This window comes from Entelurus aequoreus, linkage group LG05, assembly GCF_033978785.1.
Source record: "Entelurus aequoreus isolate RoL-2023_Sb linkage group LG05, RoL_Eaeq_v1.1, whole genome shotgun sequence".
Lineage (NCBI taxonomy): Eukaryota > Metazoa > Chordata > Actinopteri > Syngnathiformes > Syngnathidae > Entelurus > Entelurus aequoreus.
The window spans coordinates 45,916,792-45,935,114 of NC_084735.1; the positions used below are offsets into that span (position 1 = coordinate 45,916,792).

Consider the following 18,323-nt stretch of genomic DNA (forward strand, 5'->3'; position numbering starts at 1 on the left):
AATAAGAAGCCAAATGTGCAAAAACAATCATGTTCGTGTTGGAGGAGTTGTGAATGAATGAAATATGAAATCCGTGCTGCAGTCTGCAGGTGTACCTAATGTTGTGGCCCAGCAGCGACTGCAGCACGGATTTCATATTTCATTCATTCACAACTCCTCCAACACGAACATTATTGTTTTTGCACTTTTGGCTTCTTATTAAATAACTTTTTTAAATAGATTCAATCTTGCACGTGGAAACTTTAAGTGTGGGCTTTAGTTGATATAACACTCCCGCCAGGGGGTGCATTCTACGCCGGGGGTGCATTATCCGGCACAACACCGGCCCGCCTGGGGATATATGTTCCTCCATGTGGCCCCTGAGTAAAAAATTAGTTCTATAAATGAACATAATGTTAAATAATTACATGTTGTCTCTTTCAGTACATATTCGACGACAAAATAACTTATCATTAAATAATAAAGAATAAATGTGTGCCGTAAAGGCGGCGCTGACGTACTTCCGGGCGTGCTGCGGGTTTCCGCATAGCGGGGCGAGCGTGTTGGAGTGTTTTTGTTCTGGGTCCGGGCGGCCCCGCCCCTCGCAGTGTGGCGCGTTACTGACGCCCGTGACGCCTTTCCACGTCGCAGTCGATCCCAACAGACGAGCGAGCTGCGTATGTCTGCGTGTCTCCAGCTAGGCTAGTAAGGGAGTGATGGCGGCGCCCGTCCTCAGAGTGTCCACCCCGCGGTGGGAGACAATAGCCCGGTTTGTGGTCTGCCTACTGGGCATGCTATTGTCTCTTTATGCGTTCCACGTCGAGAGGGAAAAGGCCCAGGATCCCAGTTATCAGGCGCTGTGCGACGTCAGCAGCTCCATCAGCTGTTCCAAAGTGTTCAGCTCAAGGTAATTTCCATTCAGCCGGGAGCGCCCACGGCGGCGCTCATTGAACGTGACTGCTAATGTAGCCATCCGAGTGGGCTGCGCGCCTTATAACTGTCAAAACCTCCCCACCGAAAAAACATTGCCGTGGATAGCTAAGGGACTTGCTTTACTTGCTTAGCTGCTTTGTTTTTTGTTAATACATCTCTAATAAACCCACTTTGTTAGCTAATCGTCCCACGCACCGGCTATGTAGCCTGTTGAAGCTAACAGTGCTCTAAGCTAACTGCCCCTTTTTTTTAAATGAATGCTACCAACATAAACACCATATATATATGTGTTTGAAAGGAAAACCCCATATTTTGTGCACATATCCAGAGTCATTAGAATTACAATCACACAAGTTGCCTTTAGCATGGCTTCGGGTCACCTTTCCTTACTGTAAATATACATTTGGCTCAACTTTTTAAGCGGGGTTCTAGCTGTCGAGCTAATGTCACCACAACAGTGTGCCTTGTCAAAGAAAGCTTGTTTCGGGGTCCTAGCAGAGGACCCTATCTTCATGTCTTGTGTTTAGCACATGCATATTCTCAAACTATTCTCACCAAGTAACACCTCAGTAAACACTAGGCTCACCAAGTACCAAAATAATGACCGACTCTAAACTACAGTAGCATAGTAGGCCTATATATTCATTAAAAACAAGGTAGAAGCTTTATCTAATAAATATATTTATTATTTTTGGCCACTAACATAACACACTTATGAACACTAACACTGTGTTTGAAAATGTAATTAACTTCTGTGTGGAGTTTGCATGTTCTCCCCGTGACTGCATGGGTTCCCTCCTGGTACTCCGGCTTCCTCCCACTTCCAAAGACATGCACCTGGGGATAGGTTGATTGGCAACACTAAATTGGCCCTAGTGTGTGAATGTGAATGTTGTCTGTCTATCTGTGTTGGCCCTGTGATGAGGTGGCGACTTGTCCAGGGTGTACGCCGCCTACTGCCCGAATGCAGCTGAGATAGGCTCCAACACCCCCCGTAATAAGCGGTAGAAAATGGATGGATGGACACCTCAGAAAACACTAAACTCTCCAAGTACCTAAATAATGACCAACTTTAAACTAGAGTAGCGTAGTAGGCCTAAATATTCATTAAAGACAAGGTAGAGGCTTTATTTAATAAATATATTTATTATTTTTGGCCACTAACATTACACACTGTTTGAACACTAACACTGTGTTTGAAAATGTAACTAACGTCTGTGTGGAGTTTGCATGTTCTCCCCGTGACTGTGTGGGTTCCTTCCTGGTACTCCGGCTTCCTCCCACCTCCAAAGACTTGCACTTGTGAGTGTGAATGTTGTCTATCTGTGTTGGCCCTGCGATGAGGTGGCGACTTGTCCAGGGTGTACCCCGCCTACCGCTTGAATGGATCTGAGATAGGCTCCAGCACCCCCCGCGACCCCGAAAGGGACAAGCGGTAGAAAATGGATAGATGATTCTTTGGCGTACCACTAGATAGAGCCCACGTAATACAATTGGAGAATCACTAGCAAGCTAGTCAAGGACACAGCAAATAGTAATTGTTTTAATGTTAGGCCGTGTGTTATTTTGTGTTTAGTGTGTGCCATGGGCAGATACAAAATGAGCTGCGGGCCATGGCCCCAGAGCTGTACTTTGGACACACCTGACCTATAGCTTGGGATATAATAATATACAAGTCCCGTTATTAAATCCAAAATTATGTATATTTTCTAATGCTTCACTAACAGTGTTTAAGTATTGTATTTTATATTATAAAGGCTAAACTTTTATTATTTTTTACCAGAGGACCCTATCTTCATGTCTTGTGTTTATTAGCACATGCATATTGTCAAACTATTCTCACCTAGTAACACTTCAGTAAACACTTGGCTCTCCAAGTACCAAAATAATGACCAACTCTAAACTACAGTAGCGTAGTAGGCCTAAATATTCATTAAAGACATGGTAGAGGCTTTATCTAAAAAATATATTTATTATTTTTGGCTACTAACATACACTGTTTGAACACTAACACTGTGTTTGAAAATGTAATAACTTCTGTGTGGAGTTTGCATGTTCTCCCTGTGACTGCGTGGGTTCCCTCTGGGTACTCTGGCTTCCTCCCACCTCCAAAGACTTGCACCTGGGGATAGGTTGATTAGCAACACTAAATTGGCCCTAGTGTGTGAATGTGAGTGTGAATGTTGTCTGTCTGTGTTGGCCGTGCGATGAGGTGGCGACTTGTCCAGAGTGTACCCTGCCTTCTGCCCGAATGCAGCTGAGATAGGCTCCAGCCCCCCCGCGACCCCGAAAGGGACAAGCGGTAGAAAATGGATGGATGGATGATTCTTTAGCGTACCACTACTAGATAGAGCCCTCGTAATACAATTGGAGAATCCCTAGCAAGCTAGTCAAGGACACAGCAATTAGTAATTGTTTTAATGTTAGGCCGTGTGTTATTTTGTGTTTTGTGTGTGCCATGGGTCGATACAAAATGAGCTGCGGGCCAATATCCCCAGGGCTGTTCTTTGGACACACCTGATCTATAGCTAGGGATGTAATAATATACAGATGTCATATCTCGTTAATAAATCCAATATTTTGTATGTTTTCTAATGCTTCACTAACAGTGTTTAAGTATTGTATTTAATATTTTAAAGGCTTAACTTTTATTGTTTTTAAATTGTGGTTTGTACTGTAGCACCTTAAAATGTATTCAAAAGAAAAGTGCATAACAAATTATTATTTCTGGCGGACGTTTTGGTGTTGTACTGCGTTTACTGGTCTTTCAGCGCACTGTAAAAAAAACTTCCGTTTCGTATATTCCTATCTGTATAGAACAATCACTGTGTTTTAAGAAAGCGCACTGTGTAGGTTCAATGTGCACAAAATTGGATAGTTTAGTTGCCCAGGCAGCGATGTGTTTATATGTTGTTCCTAAATGGAGACAGATTTGAATACCTCTTGTTTTCATGTTAGCATTTAAGATAGCGCACTGGCACCCATCAGTCCGTGAGTTTATCAAAGTGCAGTTGTCAAGTTTTTTTTTTCAATAATTTAAATTTAGTATTATAGTTGGGAGTTTTGCCGAGGATATCATTATTAGCGTTTTTTGTTTATTATTTACATCCTTACCTGCAGCACATATAATTGGTGTTAAAATACAATTTCACGTTCAACATTCTGTTAAAATGTTGTTCCACCATTTATTGAGTTTAAGCATATCAGGATGTGGAAAAAAAAACGATGCAACGGCCTGAACATGGAACAAAAATAGATATGATTGATCCAGAATTAATTCATTTGTTATGTAACGAATGCCACAGTGAGGGATATTATGTATTCTTCAGTTATTATCTGTTGAATGTCACAGTGTCTGTGCCACAGTGTCTGGTATTATTTATCCTACAGCTATTATCTTTTGGATACTACAGTGTCTGATATCATTTATCCTTCAGGTATTATCTAATTAATGCCACCGTATCATATAATTTATCCCAAACTCATTCCTTTAGCATCCAATAAATAACATAGTGTCTGATATGAGTTATGTTGAATTAATTCATTTATTATTAAATGAATACCTCAGTGTCTCATTTTCAATTATTTTATTAATCATTAACAAGGTACTATATGTATAACATAGTCTCTATTTATTTACCAATTACCGTTTGATCTACTGTGTTGTATAATTTATTCATACAAGGTTAACATTTTTTTACTCCTGCATTTGTTCTTAATTTAATGTTATTTAATCAAGATATTATCTTATTTAAAAACTATGCAGTGTTCCTGTCTTTTTTTTAATTCTACACTAAAACAAAACTATTGTTGGAATGTAACCGGTCCAGGTTTTGCAACATAATTGTAGCATGAGTGCTTGAATGCTGCTGTCTGACAGTCGTATACACTCAAAAGACACTTCATTAGGTACGCCTGCATAGTTGAGAGCAGGACTGTTCAACTTGTGGCCCGCGGAGACAAAATCTTTGCTGGATGTTCCTAAAAACACTAGTGTGCTCCTGTTGTATAGAGGAACTTGGACCACTGTAAATACATTGGAATATCTGTGCATTGACATTTTAACCTTGCTTGCAAACATAGAACACTGGGGTCCAACCTTGTGATTTACATAACTGGCATTCCTCAAGGCACCCCTTTTAGCCCTCTTTTATTTTTTTTCGTAATGTGATTTATGTAACTTAGGTGTTGCTGTAGCTTGTTAACTTAAAATGCAGTCATTAGTCATTTATTCAACTTAAGTTATACGGGTAGTGTTACTCAAGGGTACATTTTAGTAGGGCTGGACAATTAATACAATTTTAATTTGGCTTCTCACGATTATGAAAATACAATAATTGAAAAAAACCCAAAAACGATTAATAGAGCGCTCAATGTGCATGAACATTTCTGAGTTTGTAATGATGAAACAAATGAGGAGCGAATGGGTGAAAAAAAGAGAAGTTTGGGATGTCACCATTGCTGTTATTTTTTATTTGTCACAACGCTAGTATGCCTAATCAATAATCACTAAACTCAATAAAAAAGTAAGGCATGATTTCCACGTTCACATAACTGCGAACAGAATCACACAATTTGTCTATAAAATGGAATCCACTACTAAACGCAAAATAATATCAAGGAAATTGACATAATTGTAAGTGAAATATTGTCATTGTGAGGAGAAGAAACATTTGTTTGGAAAAATAATGTGTCCAGTAGCACTCATTTATCCCCAACACACTCAACCGCCCCGTCCTGATAAACAATGTGAATGTCTAGACCAGGGGTGTCAAACTCATTTTAGCTCAGGGGCCGCATGGAGGAAAATCTATTCCCACGTGGGCCTGGAGGGGTAAAATCATGGCATAATAACTTAAAAATACAACTATGACAACTTCAGATTGTTTTCTTTGTTTTACTTCGGTCCAAAATAGAACAAACACATTCTGAAAGTGTATATATCACAAATAATCCTCTTTGACAAAACACTTCAAGTTAGTTGAAAACTTTGAGGAAAAAATTGGTGCAGTTTCAAGAACACCATGAAGAACACAATGAATTTAGACTTAATCTCAGTGTATCTACAAAGCAATTAAACTTTAGGTCATAGCCCATCTAGGATTGAACAAAAACAAAATAAAGCATAAATAAAAACTCTTCTATGTATCATCTACCTCATTTGTCATTTCCACATATTAATCCTGTGCTAACACAACAAACCATACAAACTGAGGTAGAAACTATTCAAGAGGGTTGAGTTACTCCCTGCCTTCTAGGCATTACTGTGTATCGATAGAAAAATAAAAGCTGTGCACTGTGTGAACAATTTCTACAAACCAAAAATAAAAACTCAAAAGACTGACAGTATTGCAGTAAATCACACTGTTCACTTTCTTTAAATTTGCACAGAAGACAATAATCTTCACAGGACTATATCAGTGTGGAGTGTCTCAGGCAGCATTTTAAGTGGAATTACCAATTGTTTATTTTACTCCTGTTTGTTTTACGTTGGGTCAAGGGAGAGGAGTCGCAGCCCCGCTTTACCGTGTACCTATTGCTTGATATACTTGATCACCCCGGTATAAACTATTTGCCTGCCTAACAGAATTGCTATTGCGACATCCAGTGGACACATTTAGAACAGCAGTTTTTTTAATTTAAAAATGCAGCTCAATTTTACATTTAGCAAACTTACCTCACGGGCCAGATTGAACCTACTCAGGCCCGCAGGCCGCATGTTTTACATCACTGGTCTCGACGGTCCCTTAAAACAGCCACTAAACTACGAAGCTAAAGCTAACGAGAATAATCCATCACCCAAGCCACAACACATCTCATTAGCTTGTGTTGTTGTAACGACATCATCCATGTAACAACAAATATCAAACAGTGGTCGCAACTTGAGATGCGCTCTTTTTTTATTTTTTTTAATTATTTTTATTATAACAGCCTCAAATAGGGCTTGGCGATATCAAGTTTGTAAGATATATCGATATATTTTTAAACAAGTTATGAATTAAGACAATATCGTAATATCGATATAATTTATTTCACGTTAAAACGACCAAACACCGCTTATTTGTTGTGTTCCTTGATTCTCCCCCGCTCCCCACTCCCTCTCATGGGCTACTAAACCCCTCCTTTTCCTCCTTCCAAGACATGTTTGCACGTATATGAACATCCATGATGAGTCACGATTTGTTGAGATTAAGGCAAAACATTAGAGACAGGCCAATCAGAGGCAAGATAGGGCGGGTCATAGAACCAGGAAGGGAAATCACAACAGACATCCCAAATGACGACAAGAGAGTCGTCGAATAGAAGAAGGAATATTCAAGCGGGAGATTTATATTTTAAAACAACTAATGGAAGATGGCAGAGGGATTCTCTTCTTTAGATTTTTCTTTTAGCGATGTAGACGACGTCCAGGAAACCCACAATGCGTCTACTTGGCCACATTTGGACAGATGTATGCGTCTGGAAAAAACATTAATTTGAGTTGTCTACCATGTAAGCCTAAATCAAAACTGTTCTCGAGTGGCCAAGCCGGGCATATTTCGCACGAGAAATGCTGCCAAAAATGTAAGCCGTAGTGATGAAGATCATAGCCGCACAATTGGGTAAAGTCACCTACTTGGCGCTGACCAGAACCGTACATGTGTGACAGTCCGTTACATTGTCGACTGGGAATTAAAAAGTGCCTGCCTGCAAATGTATTTTTTATCGGAGTTGGATACATTTTTTTTATTATTTACACAGCTGTTATTTATTTTACGTAGAAATAATATTTTTCCATTTTATTTATTTTATATAATTCTGTGCTACCTAAACAGTTTATTTTCTGTGCTGTTAATACCCATCTTGACTAACTGGGTTAATAAAAGTACAGTTGTCATTCAGTTCAATGTCAGTGAATCTCGCTCAAAAATGAATATCTTTATATGTATACTTTCACTTGAAAATATATCAAGATATATGTCGAATATCGAGTTTAAGTAAAAATATATCGAGATAAACTTTTTCTTCCATATCGCCCAGCCCTATGTTAAAATAATTGGAGACTGTAATTTGTCCATAGACCAAGCATGTGATTTTTCTGTCTATAGTCTGAAATCCGTCTTTTTTATCTATGTGAAAATGTAAAAAAAATATTTTCCATTTTTCTTAGTTTTTTCTGAACTACAATGTGTGGTAAAATCTTGATCCGTCTCTTTGCCATACCTGCCAACAACTACAGTTTTCCCGTAATGAGTACGGTTTTTGATAATCCATTCCAGTTTACGGCTGCAGTGGTAGAAACTACGGTAAAAATTGATTGGTTGGTTTTCATATAAGAAAATCCATGATTGGTTGGTTGGTTGGTTTGCTATGGTGTGTCACGATTGGTTAAGATTAGGGCAAAACATTACGGACAGGCCAATCGAAGGCAAGAAAGAGCAGGTCATCGAACCAGGAAGGGAAATCGCAACAGACGCGCACATCCCAAATGTCGACTAGAGAGTCAGAGAAGAGAAGAAGGAATATTCAAGCGGGCAATTTATATATAAAAACAAAAACTAGTGGAAGATGCAGAGGGATTCTCTTCCTCAGATTTTTCTTTTAGCGATGCAGACGACGTCCAGGAAACCCACAATGCGTCTACTTGGCCACATTTGGACAAATGTATGCGTCTGGATAAAACAATGCCCAAAACATACATTTTAGTTGTTTACCATGTAATGCCCCCTGACCTGAGGCCCCCAGACACCCTGTTTATTTTCAGTCTTTTTCATTAAGTTCAAATCGCATGCCTGATAAACATGAATATAAGTGTGAATGATTGTCTATATTAGGGATGATGTTTGATAAGAAATTATTGAGTTCGAGTCTATTATCGAATCCTCTTATCGAACCGATTCCTTATCGATTCTCTTATCGAGTCCAGATAGGTTGTTGTATATGGAAAAAAACACACAATATTTGGTTTAACAAAAGCTCACTTTTATTATATAAGAAAACAATTTAATCTAAAAAATAAATAAATATTGACTGTTGCCCCCCTAAAAAAATAAAATAAATAAATATTGACTGTTGTTACCCAAAGTATATTAAGTGGGATTTTTCAGAAAAACAAATATATAAGGTAACACAAAAACAACCTGTCTCTGTGATCACTATAGGTGTATAAATAATACTAGTGTTAAATAAAATCAGTCCCTTGGGCACAAAACTGGAAATCATACAGCTCTCCAAAAAGTGCAATTCTGCTGCTATTTGACATAACTGTTTGTTATGATGCTTTGACATTTTTGCACTTTATTTCTTTATTGAAAGAAAATTCTATGAAGAGAAAAGTTGTTTGCAAATGTGGTTACAATGCTAAAAAATGAAAAGTTAAAGCTAAAAAAAGAAATACACTTTATTGAGTTAACATTATTTCTTTATAGGGGGAAAGATGTTATGAGCTAGGGAATATAACTACTACACTACCCATCATGCAACGGGAGTGACGAGCATGCGCGGTAGCCCCGAAAAGTGTTGTTGCATGTCGTCACCCGTGAAAGTAAACATCAAGAACTCAGCCAACACGCCTCGTCTGCATTATTTATAATTAGACAGACAACACATATACAGTGTGATTTTGTTTTGTTTACAAGGAAAGAAAAACAAAAGTTGAAAAAGGGAGAACATGTCATATATGTATGTGCTGCGGTTGCTATAAGAACGTTGCGACAGCTGCCGTAAAGGAGGTGCGTTGCTATGTTTCCGGTTGGTCGTAAAAGTGTTCGTCATGTGTTTGTAGTCTGCTCAAATCTCCCAGTAAAGTTATTCATTGGATTATACCTTTTGTTTTGAACTTTATTACACCTTGGAGCACTTTTTCCCGTCCATTGTTTTCCTGCTTTCGCTATCTGCGCCTAATGACTGAGCTACGTGACTGATTTCTTGTGATGTCACACGGAGCATTTCTGGTCGGGACGGGATTCGTTCCGAGGGGTTCGAATATAGAACCAACTCTTTTTCTTTACTATAGTGGTCTCGATAACAGGTACCGGTTTTTAAAAAGGGTTTCGAGTCCGAGGACTCGGTTCTTTTCTTATCGAACAACTGGGAAAACCGGTTTCGAGTATCATCCCTAGTCTATATACAGTATCAGGGCTCAAATTTAAAGGCCTACTGAAACCCACTACTACCAACCACGTAGTCTGATAGTTTATATATCAATGATGAAATCTTAACATTGCAACACATGCCAATACGGCCGGGTTAACTTATAAAGTGCAATTTTAAAATTCCCGCCACACTTCCGGTTGAAAAACTCCTTTGGATATGATTTATGCGCGTGACGTCACAAAAGCAACGGAAGTGGTTGGACCCCATCGGACCCGATAGAAAAGCCTCTTGTTTTCTTCGACAAAATTCCACATTATTCTGGACATCTGTGTTGGTGAATCTTTTGCAATTTGTTTAATGAACAATGGAGACTGCAAAGAAAAACGTTGTAGGTGGGATCGATCTGTGTCTTAGCGGCTAAGTACAATACTGTAATATCTGTGATATTTGCATTAGTGTACTGTCTTTAAGGGTTTGGGGAACGCGCATGCGCGAGTGAGTTGGCGGAGAACTTGTGTGTGTGAGCATGAGTTTTGGCTAACAGCAGCTCGTGTATGTGTGTGCATTACTTTTTGAACTACAACCAGTTACCGCTTTTTAATAAAGCGATTGAGCAGCGCTTCCTCGTCTGTGTGACTCCTTCTCGACTGCGGGGCATTACAATACTTACAGCAACACAACAAGGACTACTTACTACGCCTAGCCGATGCTTGCCGCCAAACCCACGGATGAAGTCCTTCGTCGTGCCGTTGATCGCTGGAATGCAGGTGAGCACGGCTGTTGATGGGTTTCTATCTTCATTTGAGAACGATGCTACGCGCTAGCTCAGTAGCTAAGTGTGTCACCGATGTATTGTCTTGGAGATAAGTCACTTTAAATGTCCATTTCGCGTGCTCGACTCTCATTTTCAAGAGGATATAGTATCCGAGGTGGTTTAAAATACAAATCCGTGATTCACAATAGAAAAAGGAGAGAGTACATAGTTCTGTGAGGTCTGGTTGCTAAGTTAGCTTCAATGGCGTCGTTAGCACAGCATTGTTAACCTTCGCCAGCCTGGAAATCATTAACCGTGTATTTACATGTCCACGGTTTAATAGTATTGTTGATTTTCTATCTATCCTTCCAGTCAGAGGTTTATTTATTTTGTTTCTATCTTCATTTGAGAACGATGCTATCGCGCTAGCTCAGTAGCTAAGTGTGTCACCGATGTATTGTCTTGGAGATAAAAGTCACTTTAAATGTCCATTTCGTGTGCTCGACTCTCATTTTCAAGAGGATATAGTATCCGAGGTGGTTTAAAATACAAATCCATGATTCAGAATAGAAAAAGGAGAGAGTACATAGTTCTGTGAGGTCTGGTTGCTAAGTTAGCTTCAATGGCGTCGTTAGCACAGCATTGTTAGCCTTCGCCAGCCTGGAAATCATTAACCGTGTATTTACATGTCCACGGTTTAATAGTATTGTTGATTTTCTATCTATCCTTCCAGTCAGAGGTTTATTTATTTTGTTTCTATCTTCATTTGAGAACGATGCTATCGCGCTAGCTCAGTAGCTAAGTGTGTCACCGATGTATTGTCTTGGAGATAAAAGTCACTTTAAATGTCCATTTCGCGTGCTCGACTCTCATTTTCAAGAGGATATAGTATCCGAGGTGGTTTAAAATACAAATCCGTGATCCACAATATAAAAAGGAGAGTGTGGAATCCAATGCGCCAGCTTGTACCTAAGTTACGGTCAGAGCGAAAAAAGATACGTCCATCACTGCCTCTCAAGTCGTTCACTGTAACGTTCCTCATCTACGAATCTTTCATCCTCGCTCAAATTAATGGGGTAATCATCACTTTCTCGGTCCGAATCGCTCTCGCTCCATTGTAAACAATGGGGAATTGTGAGGAATACTAGCTCCTGTGACGTCACGCTACTTCCGGTACAGGCAAGGCTTTTTTTTTATCAGCGAGCAAAAGTTGCAAACTTTATCGTCGATTTTCTCTACTAAATCCTTTCAGCAAAAATATGGCAATATCGCGAAATGATCAAGTATGACACATAGAATGGATCTGCTATTCCCGTTTAAATAAAAAAAAATAATTTCAGTAGGCCTTTAACCGTGGCACTGCGGCATTTGCCGCGACCACCCTTGTCATTTGCTGTGATGCCCTTAAAATTGACCAACATTTACGGCAACAACATGCCGTGACCGCCCTTGACCTCTTTCTTGTTAATGGAGTAGGGATGTAATGATAAACGGTATAATGATAGACAGCGGTAAAATTCCAGACAGTTAGTAACATTGTTTACATTTTTTATTTACCGAAAAGCCGTCATTTAGTAATACATTTTAGGCAACTTCTTACTTCCTGAATACTAAAGCGCCGCAGAGTTTGCGCATGCGCACTTGAGCCGTTCGGCTTGGGAAACATGGCGGCGACTCCATGGACTTTGTTTTGAAAATATTCCCTCTCTAACGGAGACGATTGCTTCGTTTCAATCGCTTCTACTTCTGTGGAGTCTTGGTGTGCGATTAAGAGCGCAAGGAGGAGAACAATATTTGATGTTGCAGTTTCATTTTGAACGTGCAGCTGGCTTCCTTCCGCTAGCTGCTGGTACTGAGAGTTACCATGCAGCAGGCGATGTGTCGGGAACATTGTCACAATTTTTTTATAAAGTTTGAAGTTTGTTTCCTGGGATGTTCACTCGTCCTTTATTTAACGGCTAACTTTGTTAGTGTTCCAATAACATCAATACAAGCTCAAATGTTTTGTCATCTCATTGAATTGAACACTGGCTGAGTTGTCCGGGAGGTACAAAGATTGTGTGTTAGATGTGAGGTATCACTCCTCTTTGTTTGTTGGCCAAACTGTTGGACTGAAGTACATGGTTGTTGAAGAACAAAGCTTGTTTATTTGACTTTATCTTCATTAGCCAAACTGCTTAGTGTTTTATATTGACATCAAAAAGTAAACACCATGTTTTTACATTACTTGTTTTTTTCATTCCACAAAATAATTACTTTAAAAACCATTCATGTGACATAGCATTTTGTTAATGTTTTATGGTGTATAGTTAATTCCTATATGACATATTTCTACTCAAACTTTCAATGGAGCTGTCCTGATACAAAAAGCATGTACCGGTACATGTACACACATTAGTACGTGTGTAACTTAGAAAATACCTCTCTCTATGAAAATGTAAAACTAGAGATAAAAGCATCATGTAATAACAAATCTGCCACACTGATACTATCAATGAACAAAAACACAAATATTTGTCTTTAAATATATAGATCCAGAATGTAGAGCATTTTTATTAGATACTACAAATTACATGATGGCGTCGCATTCAAACCCCAACACTGCTTTGCTAAACATAGTGAATAGTCATGATCAGCTTTCTACTTGATGTACATATATACATTTTAAATGTGTGTTTAAAAAAAAAAAAAAAATGTGGTTAAAGGATTTCAGTATACTGTATCTCCTTGAATAGCCGCAGGGGCGTTAATTAATTTAAAACCTCCTGTCACTCCTGCGTTTACCGGAAACCGGCGGGATGGCCGTACATGCGGTAATTATTTTAAAACCTCTTCTCACTCCGGCGTTTACCAAGAGGAATCCATAAAATTTAGGCGTGCGCTTTGAGTGTGATGTAAGCATACCATCATGAAAAGCACATTTAATTAAAAAAAACGTTATTATGGTCTTACCTGTACTTATACATGGAGTCCATTTGCAGCTCCTTCTGACCAAAAGCATCGATAACTTGTTTATAGAAGTCTTCATTATTTTCTTTTTTCCGTTTTAAAAGTCTCTGTCTCGATGGAGATATTCCTTTAATTATTACCTCCTGCTTCGATTGAAAGTCCAGTTTAGAAAACTGTTTTATTTTAGATACCGGTATGTAATCCTCCATGTTAGAAGGAAGAAAAAAAAATCTCTTGCTGCGTGTGTTCACTTCTTCTGCAGTACCGGAAGTCGCAAGAAGGATCACTAGCGCGGCAGCGCCCTCTACCACCAGGAGGCGGGAGTCATTTAATGACTTATACAGTATTTCACACACGCAGCTACGGTATATTAATAAAACATAGCTGCTTACTGTTCTCTTTAGCATACTGTACCGGTATTCAATAGCTTGGACCTTAAATCCTACTGAATAGCTCTTTATCTTTTTTCCTTTGTGCGATTGTAAACTACTGAAAGCAGCTTCCTCCATTTTGAAAATGAGGACAGATGCGTCACTCGTGACGTAACGAATTTGACCCGGTGGAAGTTCTAGCCATATGCTAAATATTTTGCGAAACGAGTTTGACTCGGTGAAAATTATAGACATGCGATAATAAAATTAATATTTTGCGAAACGAATTTGATCCGGCTTCAATAATAAACCGGCGATAAGGCCAAGCATGCGTTAATTATTTTGAGAAACGAGTTTGACCCGGCAGTAATTCTAGACGTGCGAATACTATATTTCCTGCGCCAATTCAAGGAAATACGGTAAGTAGTTTTTGAAAATTTTTAGCACATTTAAAATTACCGTGTTTGGCCCTGCTAATTTCGTTAGCCTGTCAACAAGCTGGTCCATTATGCGTTAGCATTAAAGGCCTACTGAAACCCACTACTACTGACCACGCAGTCTGATAGTTTATATATCAATGATGAAATCTTAACATTGCAACACATGCCAATACGGCCGGGTTAACTTATTAAGTGCAATTTTAAATTTCCCGGGGAACTTCCGGTTCAAAACGCCTTTGGAGGATGACGTATGCGCGTGACGTCGCGAGGTCCACGGAAGTGTTTGGACCCTTTTGGACACAATACACAGAGCTCTGTTTTCTTCGACAAAATTCCACAGTATTCTGGACATCTGTGTTGGTGAATCTTTTGCAATTTGTTTAATGAACAATGGAGGCTGCAAAGAAGAACGTTGTAGGTGGTATGCGGCTGGCTGTAGCAACACAACAAGGAGGACTTTGTTGGATAGCAGACGCGCTAGCAGCGAACTCACCTTGACTTCCTACGTCTCCGGGCCGCCGACCGCATCGTCGATCGCTGGAACGCAGGTGAGCACGGGTGTTGATGAGCAGAGGAGGGCTGGCTGGCGTAGGTGGAGCGCTAATGTTTTTATCATAGCTCTGACGAGGTCCCGTTGTTAAGTTAGCGTCGTTAGCAACAGCATTGCTAGGTTTCGACAGGCGTCGAATACACATTAACCGTGTATTTACATGTCCAGTGTTTGGTTCGGTGTCTCCTGATAGTAGTATTGTTGATCTTCTGTCTATCCTTCCAGTCAGGGATTTATTTATTTTGTTTCTATCTGCATTTGAGACAGATGCTATCACGTTAGCTCATGCTAAAGAGCTTCGTCGATGTATTGTCGTGGATATAAAAGTCACTGTTAATGTCCATTTCGCCTTCTCGACTCTCATTTTCAAGAGGATATAGTATCCGAGGTGGTTTAAAATACAAATCCGTGATCCACAATAGAAAAAGGAGAGAGTGTGGATTCCAATGAGCCAGCTTGTACCTAAGTTACGGTCAGAGCGAAAAAAGATATCTCTTGAACTGCATTCTAGTCCGTCACTTTAATGTTCCTCATCCACGAATCTTTCATCCTCACTCAAATTAATGGGGTAATCGTCACTTTCTCGCTCCTAATATCTCTCGCTCCATTGTAAACAACGGGGAATTGTGAGCAGCACTACCGCTTGTGACGTCACGCTACTTCCGGTAGGGGCAAGGGTTTTTTTTTATCAGCAAGCAAAAGTTGCGAACTTTATCGTCGATTTTCTCTACTAAATCCTTTCAGCAAAAATATGGCAATATCGCGAAATGATCAAATATGACACATAGAATGGATCTGCTATTCCCGTTTAAATAAAAACAATTCATTTCAGTAGGCCTTTAAACTAGCGGCATTCGAGACAATCCTCATCCTGAATAATTGCGTTGCTTTTTTTCAGTTCATACCAAACTGTATTATTAATTTAACGTGATTCCTACATGTGTGTCAACAAGCTGGTCCATTATGCGTTAGCATTAAACTAGCGGCATTCGAGACAATCCTCATCCTGAATAATTGCATTGCTTTTTTTCAGTTCATACCAAACTGTATTATTAATTTAACGTGATTCCTACATGTGTGTCCTATTTCATGTGTATATTGATGTAACTTCCTTTGTGTGCTTAGTTTTACAGTGACTTCATTGTGGAGAAGATCGATAAACCACCTCAAGATATTTTTTTCCATCTTTAATTCAAAGGACTGTTTACATGTTTGGTAAACTAAATTCCAACATTCAGGGAGGGCAGAATATAGTGCAGCCTGTGTTACATTTTACAATAAGCAGCATGAATTAAAAAATAGAGCAAAATTATATAAGAAAAGTATATCTTAAAGGCCTACTGAAACCCACTACTACCGACCACGCAGTCTGATAGTTTATATATCAATGATGAAATCTTAACATTGCAACACATGCCAATACGGCCGGGTTAGATTAGTAAAGTGCAATTTTAAATTTCCTGCGAAATATCCTACTGAAAACGTCTCGGTATGATGACGTTTGCGCGTGACGTCACGGATTGTAGCAGACATTTTGGGACAGCATTGTGGCCAGCTATTAAGTCGTCTGTTTTCATCGCACAATTCCACAGTATTCTGGACATCTGTGTTGGTGAATCTTTTGCAATTTGTTTAATGAACAATGGAGACAGCAAAGAAGAAAGCTGTAGGTGGGAAGAGGTGCATTAGCGGCTGGCTGCAGCAACACAAACACGTAGCCGGTGTTTCATTGTTTACATTCCCGAAAGATGACAGTCAAGCTTTACCATTGGCCTGTGGAGAACTGGGACAACAGAGACTCTTACCAGGAGGACTTTGAGTTGGATACGCAGTACCGTAAGTACGCAGCTGCGGCTTCCAAACATTTGATCGCTTGCCCGTACGTGCGTGCCGCTATGTGCATGTCACGTACGTAACTTTGGGGACTTTGGGGAAATATATGTGCTGTATGAACTTTGCGGAAGTGAACGGTACTTTGGGCTGTGGGATTGAGTGTGTTGTGCGGGTGTTTGAGTTGTATTGGCTGGTTATATGGACGGGAAAGGGGAAGTGTTTGTTATGCGGGATTAATTTGTGGCATATTAAATATAAGCCTGGTTGTGTTGTGGCTAATAGAGTATATATATGTCTTGTGTTTATTTACTGTTTTAGTCATTCCCAACTGAATATCAGGTCCCACCCGCCTCTCACAGCATCTTCCCTATCTGAATCGCTTCCACTGCTCTCTAGACCTTCACTCTCACTTTCCTCATCCACGAATCTTTCATCCTCGCTCAAATTAATGGGGAAATCGTCGCTTTCTCGGTCCGAATCGCTCTCGCTGCTGGTGGCCATGATTGTAAACAATGTGCAGATGTGAGGAGCTCCACAACCTGTGACGTCACGCTACTTCCGGTACAGGCAAAGCTTTTTTATCAGCGACCAAAAGTTGAGAACTTTATCGTTGATGATCTCTACTAAATCTTTTCAGCAAAAATATGGCAATACCGCGAAATGATCAAGTATGACACATAGAATGGACCTGCTATCCCCGTTTAAATAAGAAAATCGCATTTCAGTAGGCCAAGACCTTTAATATGGGACATGCGGTAGAAAATGGATGGATGGATATCTTAATATGAATAACTAATAACACAGATTTGTTTTTAAATATGTTTAAACCCTTTTAGGCTTAAAAAAATATATATATATACATTCATAATTGCCAATTAAATAAATTATGACGGCATACATATGACATCATACTGGCCATGCCCCATTGGCATTTGTATATTGACAATCTGGGGGAAACCCTGAAACCATGTGTTGATCACAAAGATTATTATCAACAAAGAATTAGGTCAGGCTGATTACAAAAATGAATACAAATAGAATATACTGCAAAAGAAAGAACTCATAAAAACTGATAAAGTAAATTTACATACAATTACACAGTGCTAAGATAAATACATTCTAACTAAATTAAGAATAATAATAATAATAATATATGTATTTCTTAAAGTGTCAATTAAATTTAAGTGCAAATGAAAGTACAGCTTCACCACTTTGTTCATAATTTTAGAGCTTACGAAACCTCTCTGACTTAAAGGGCTACTGCACTTTTTTGGAATGTTGCCTATTTTTCATAATCATTATGTAAGACAAGAATACAGATTGGATTTTTTTAAAAAATTATTTCTAACTCCTAAATAAAAGTTTGATTACAATAGAGCCTATGGGAGGTCCTCTATTCTGCCCGTAAAGCCCTCTAAACAACTATCCAAAAAAACGCC

The 18,323-nt window shown here is 39.2% G+C and overlaps 1 protein-coding gene across 2 annotated transcripts in view; it reads left to right on the plus strand.

The window, feature by feature from the left end:
* Positions 1-498: 498 nt before the first annotated feature.
* Positions 499-18,323, plus strand: part of vkorc1l1 (vitamin K epoxide reductase complex, subunit 1-like 1) — a 56,841-nt gene continuing 39,016 nt past the window's right edge. Inside the window, exon 1 of one of the 2 annotated variants that reach the window (XM_062048248.1) lies at positions 499-886. In XM_062048248.1, the coding sequence (XP_061904232.1) occupies positions 787-886 (100 nt within the window). In that variant the 5' untranslated portion in view covers positions 499-786. The remainder of the gene's footprint in view (positions 887-18,323) is intronic. The other variant, XM_062048247.1, reaches the window with a different exon arrangement.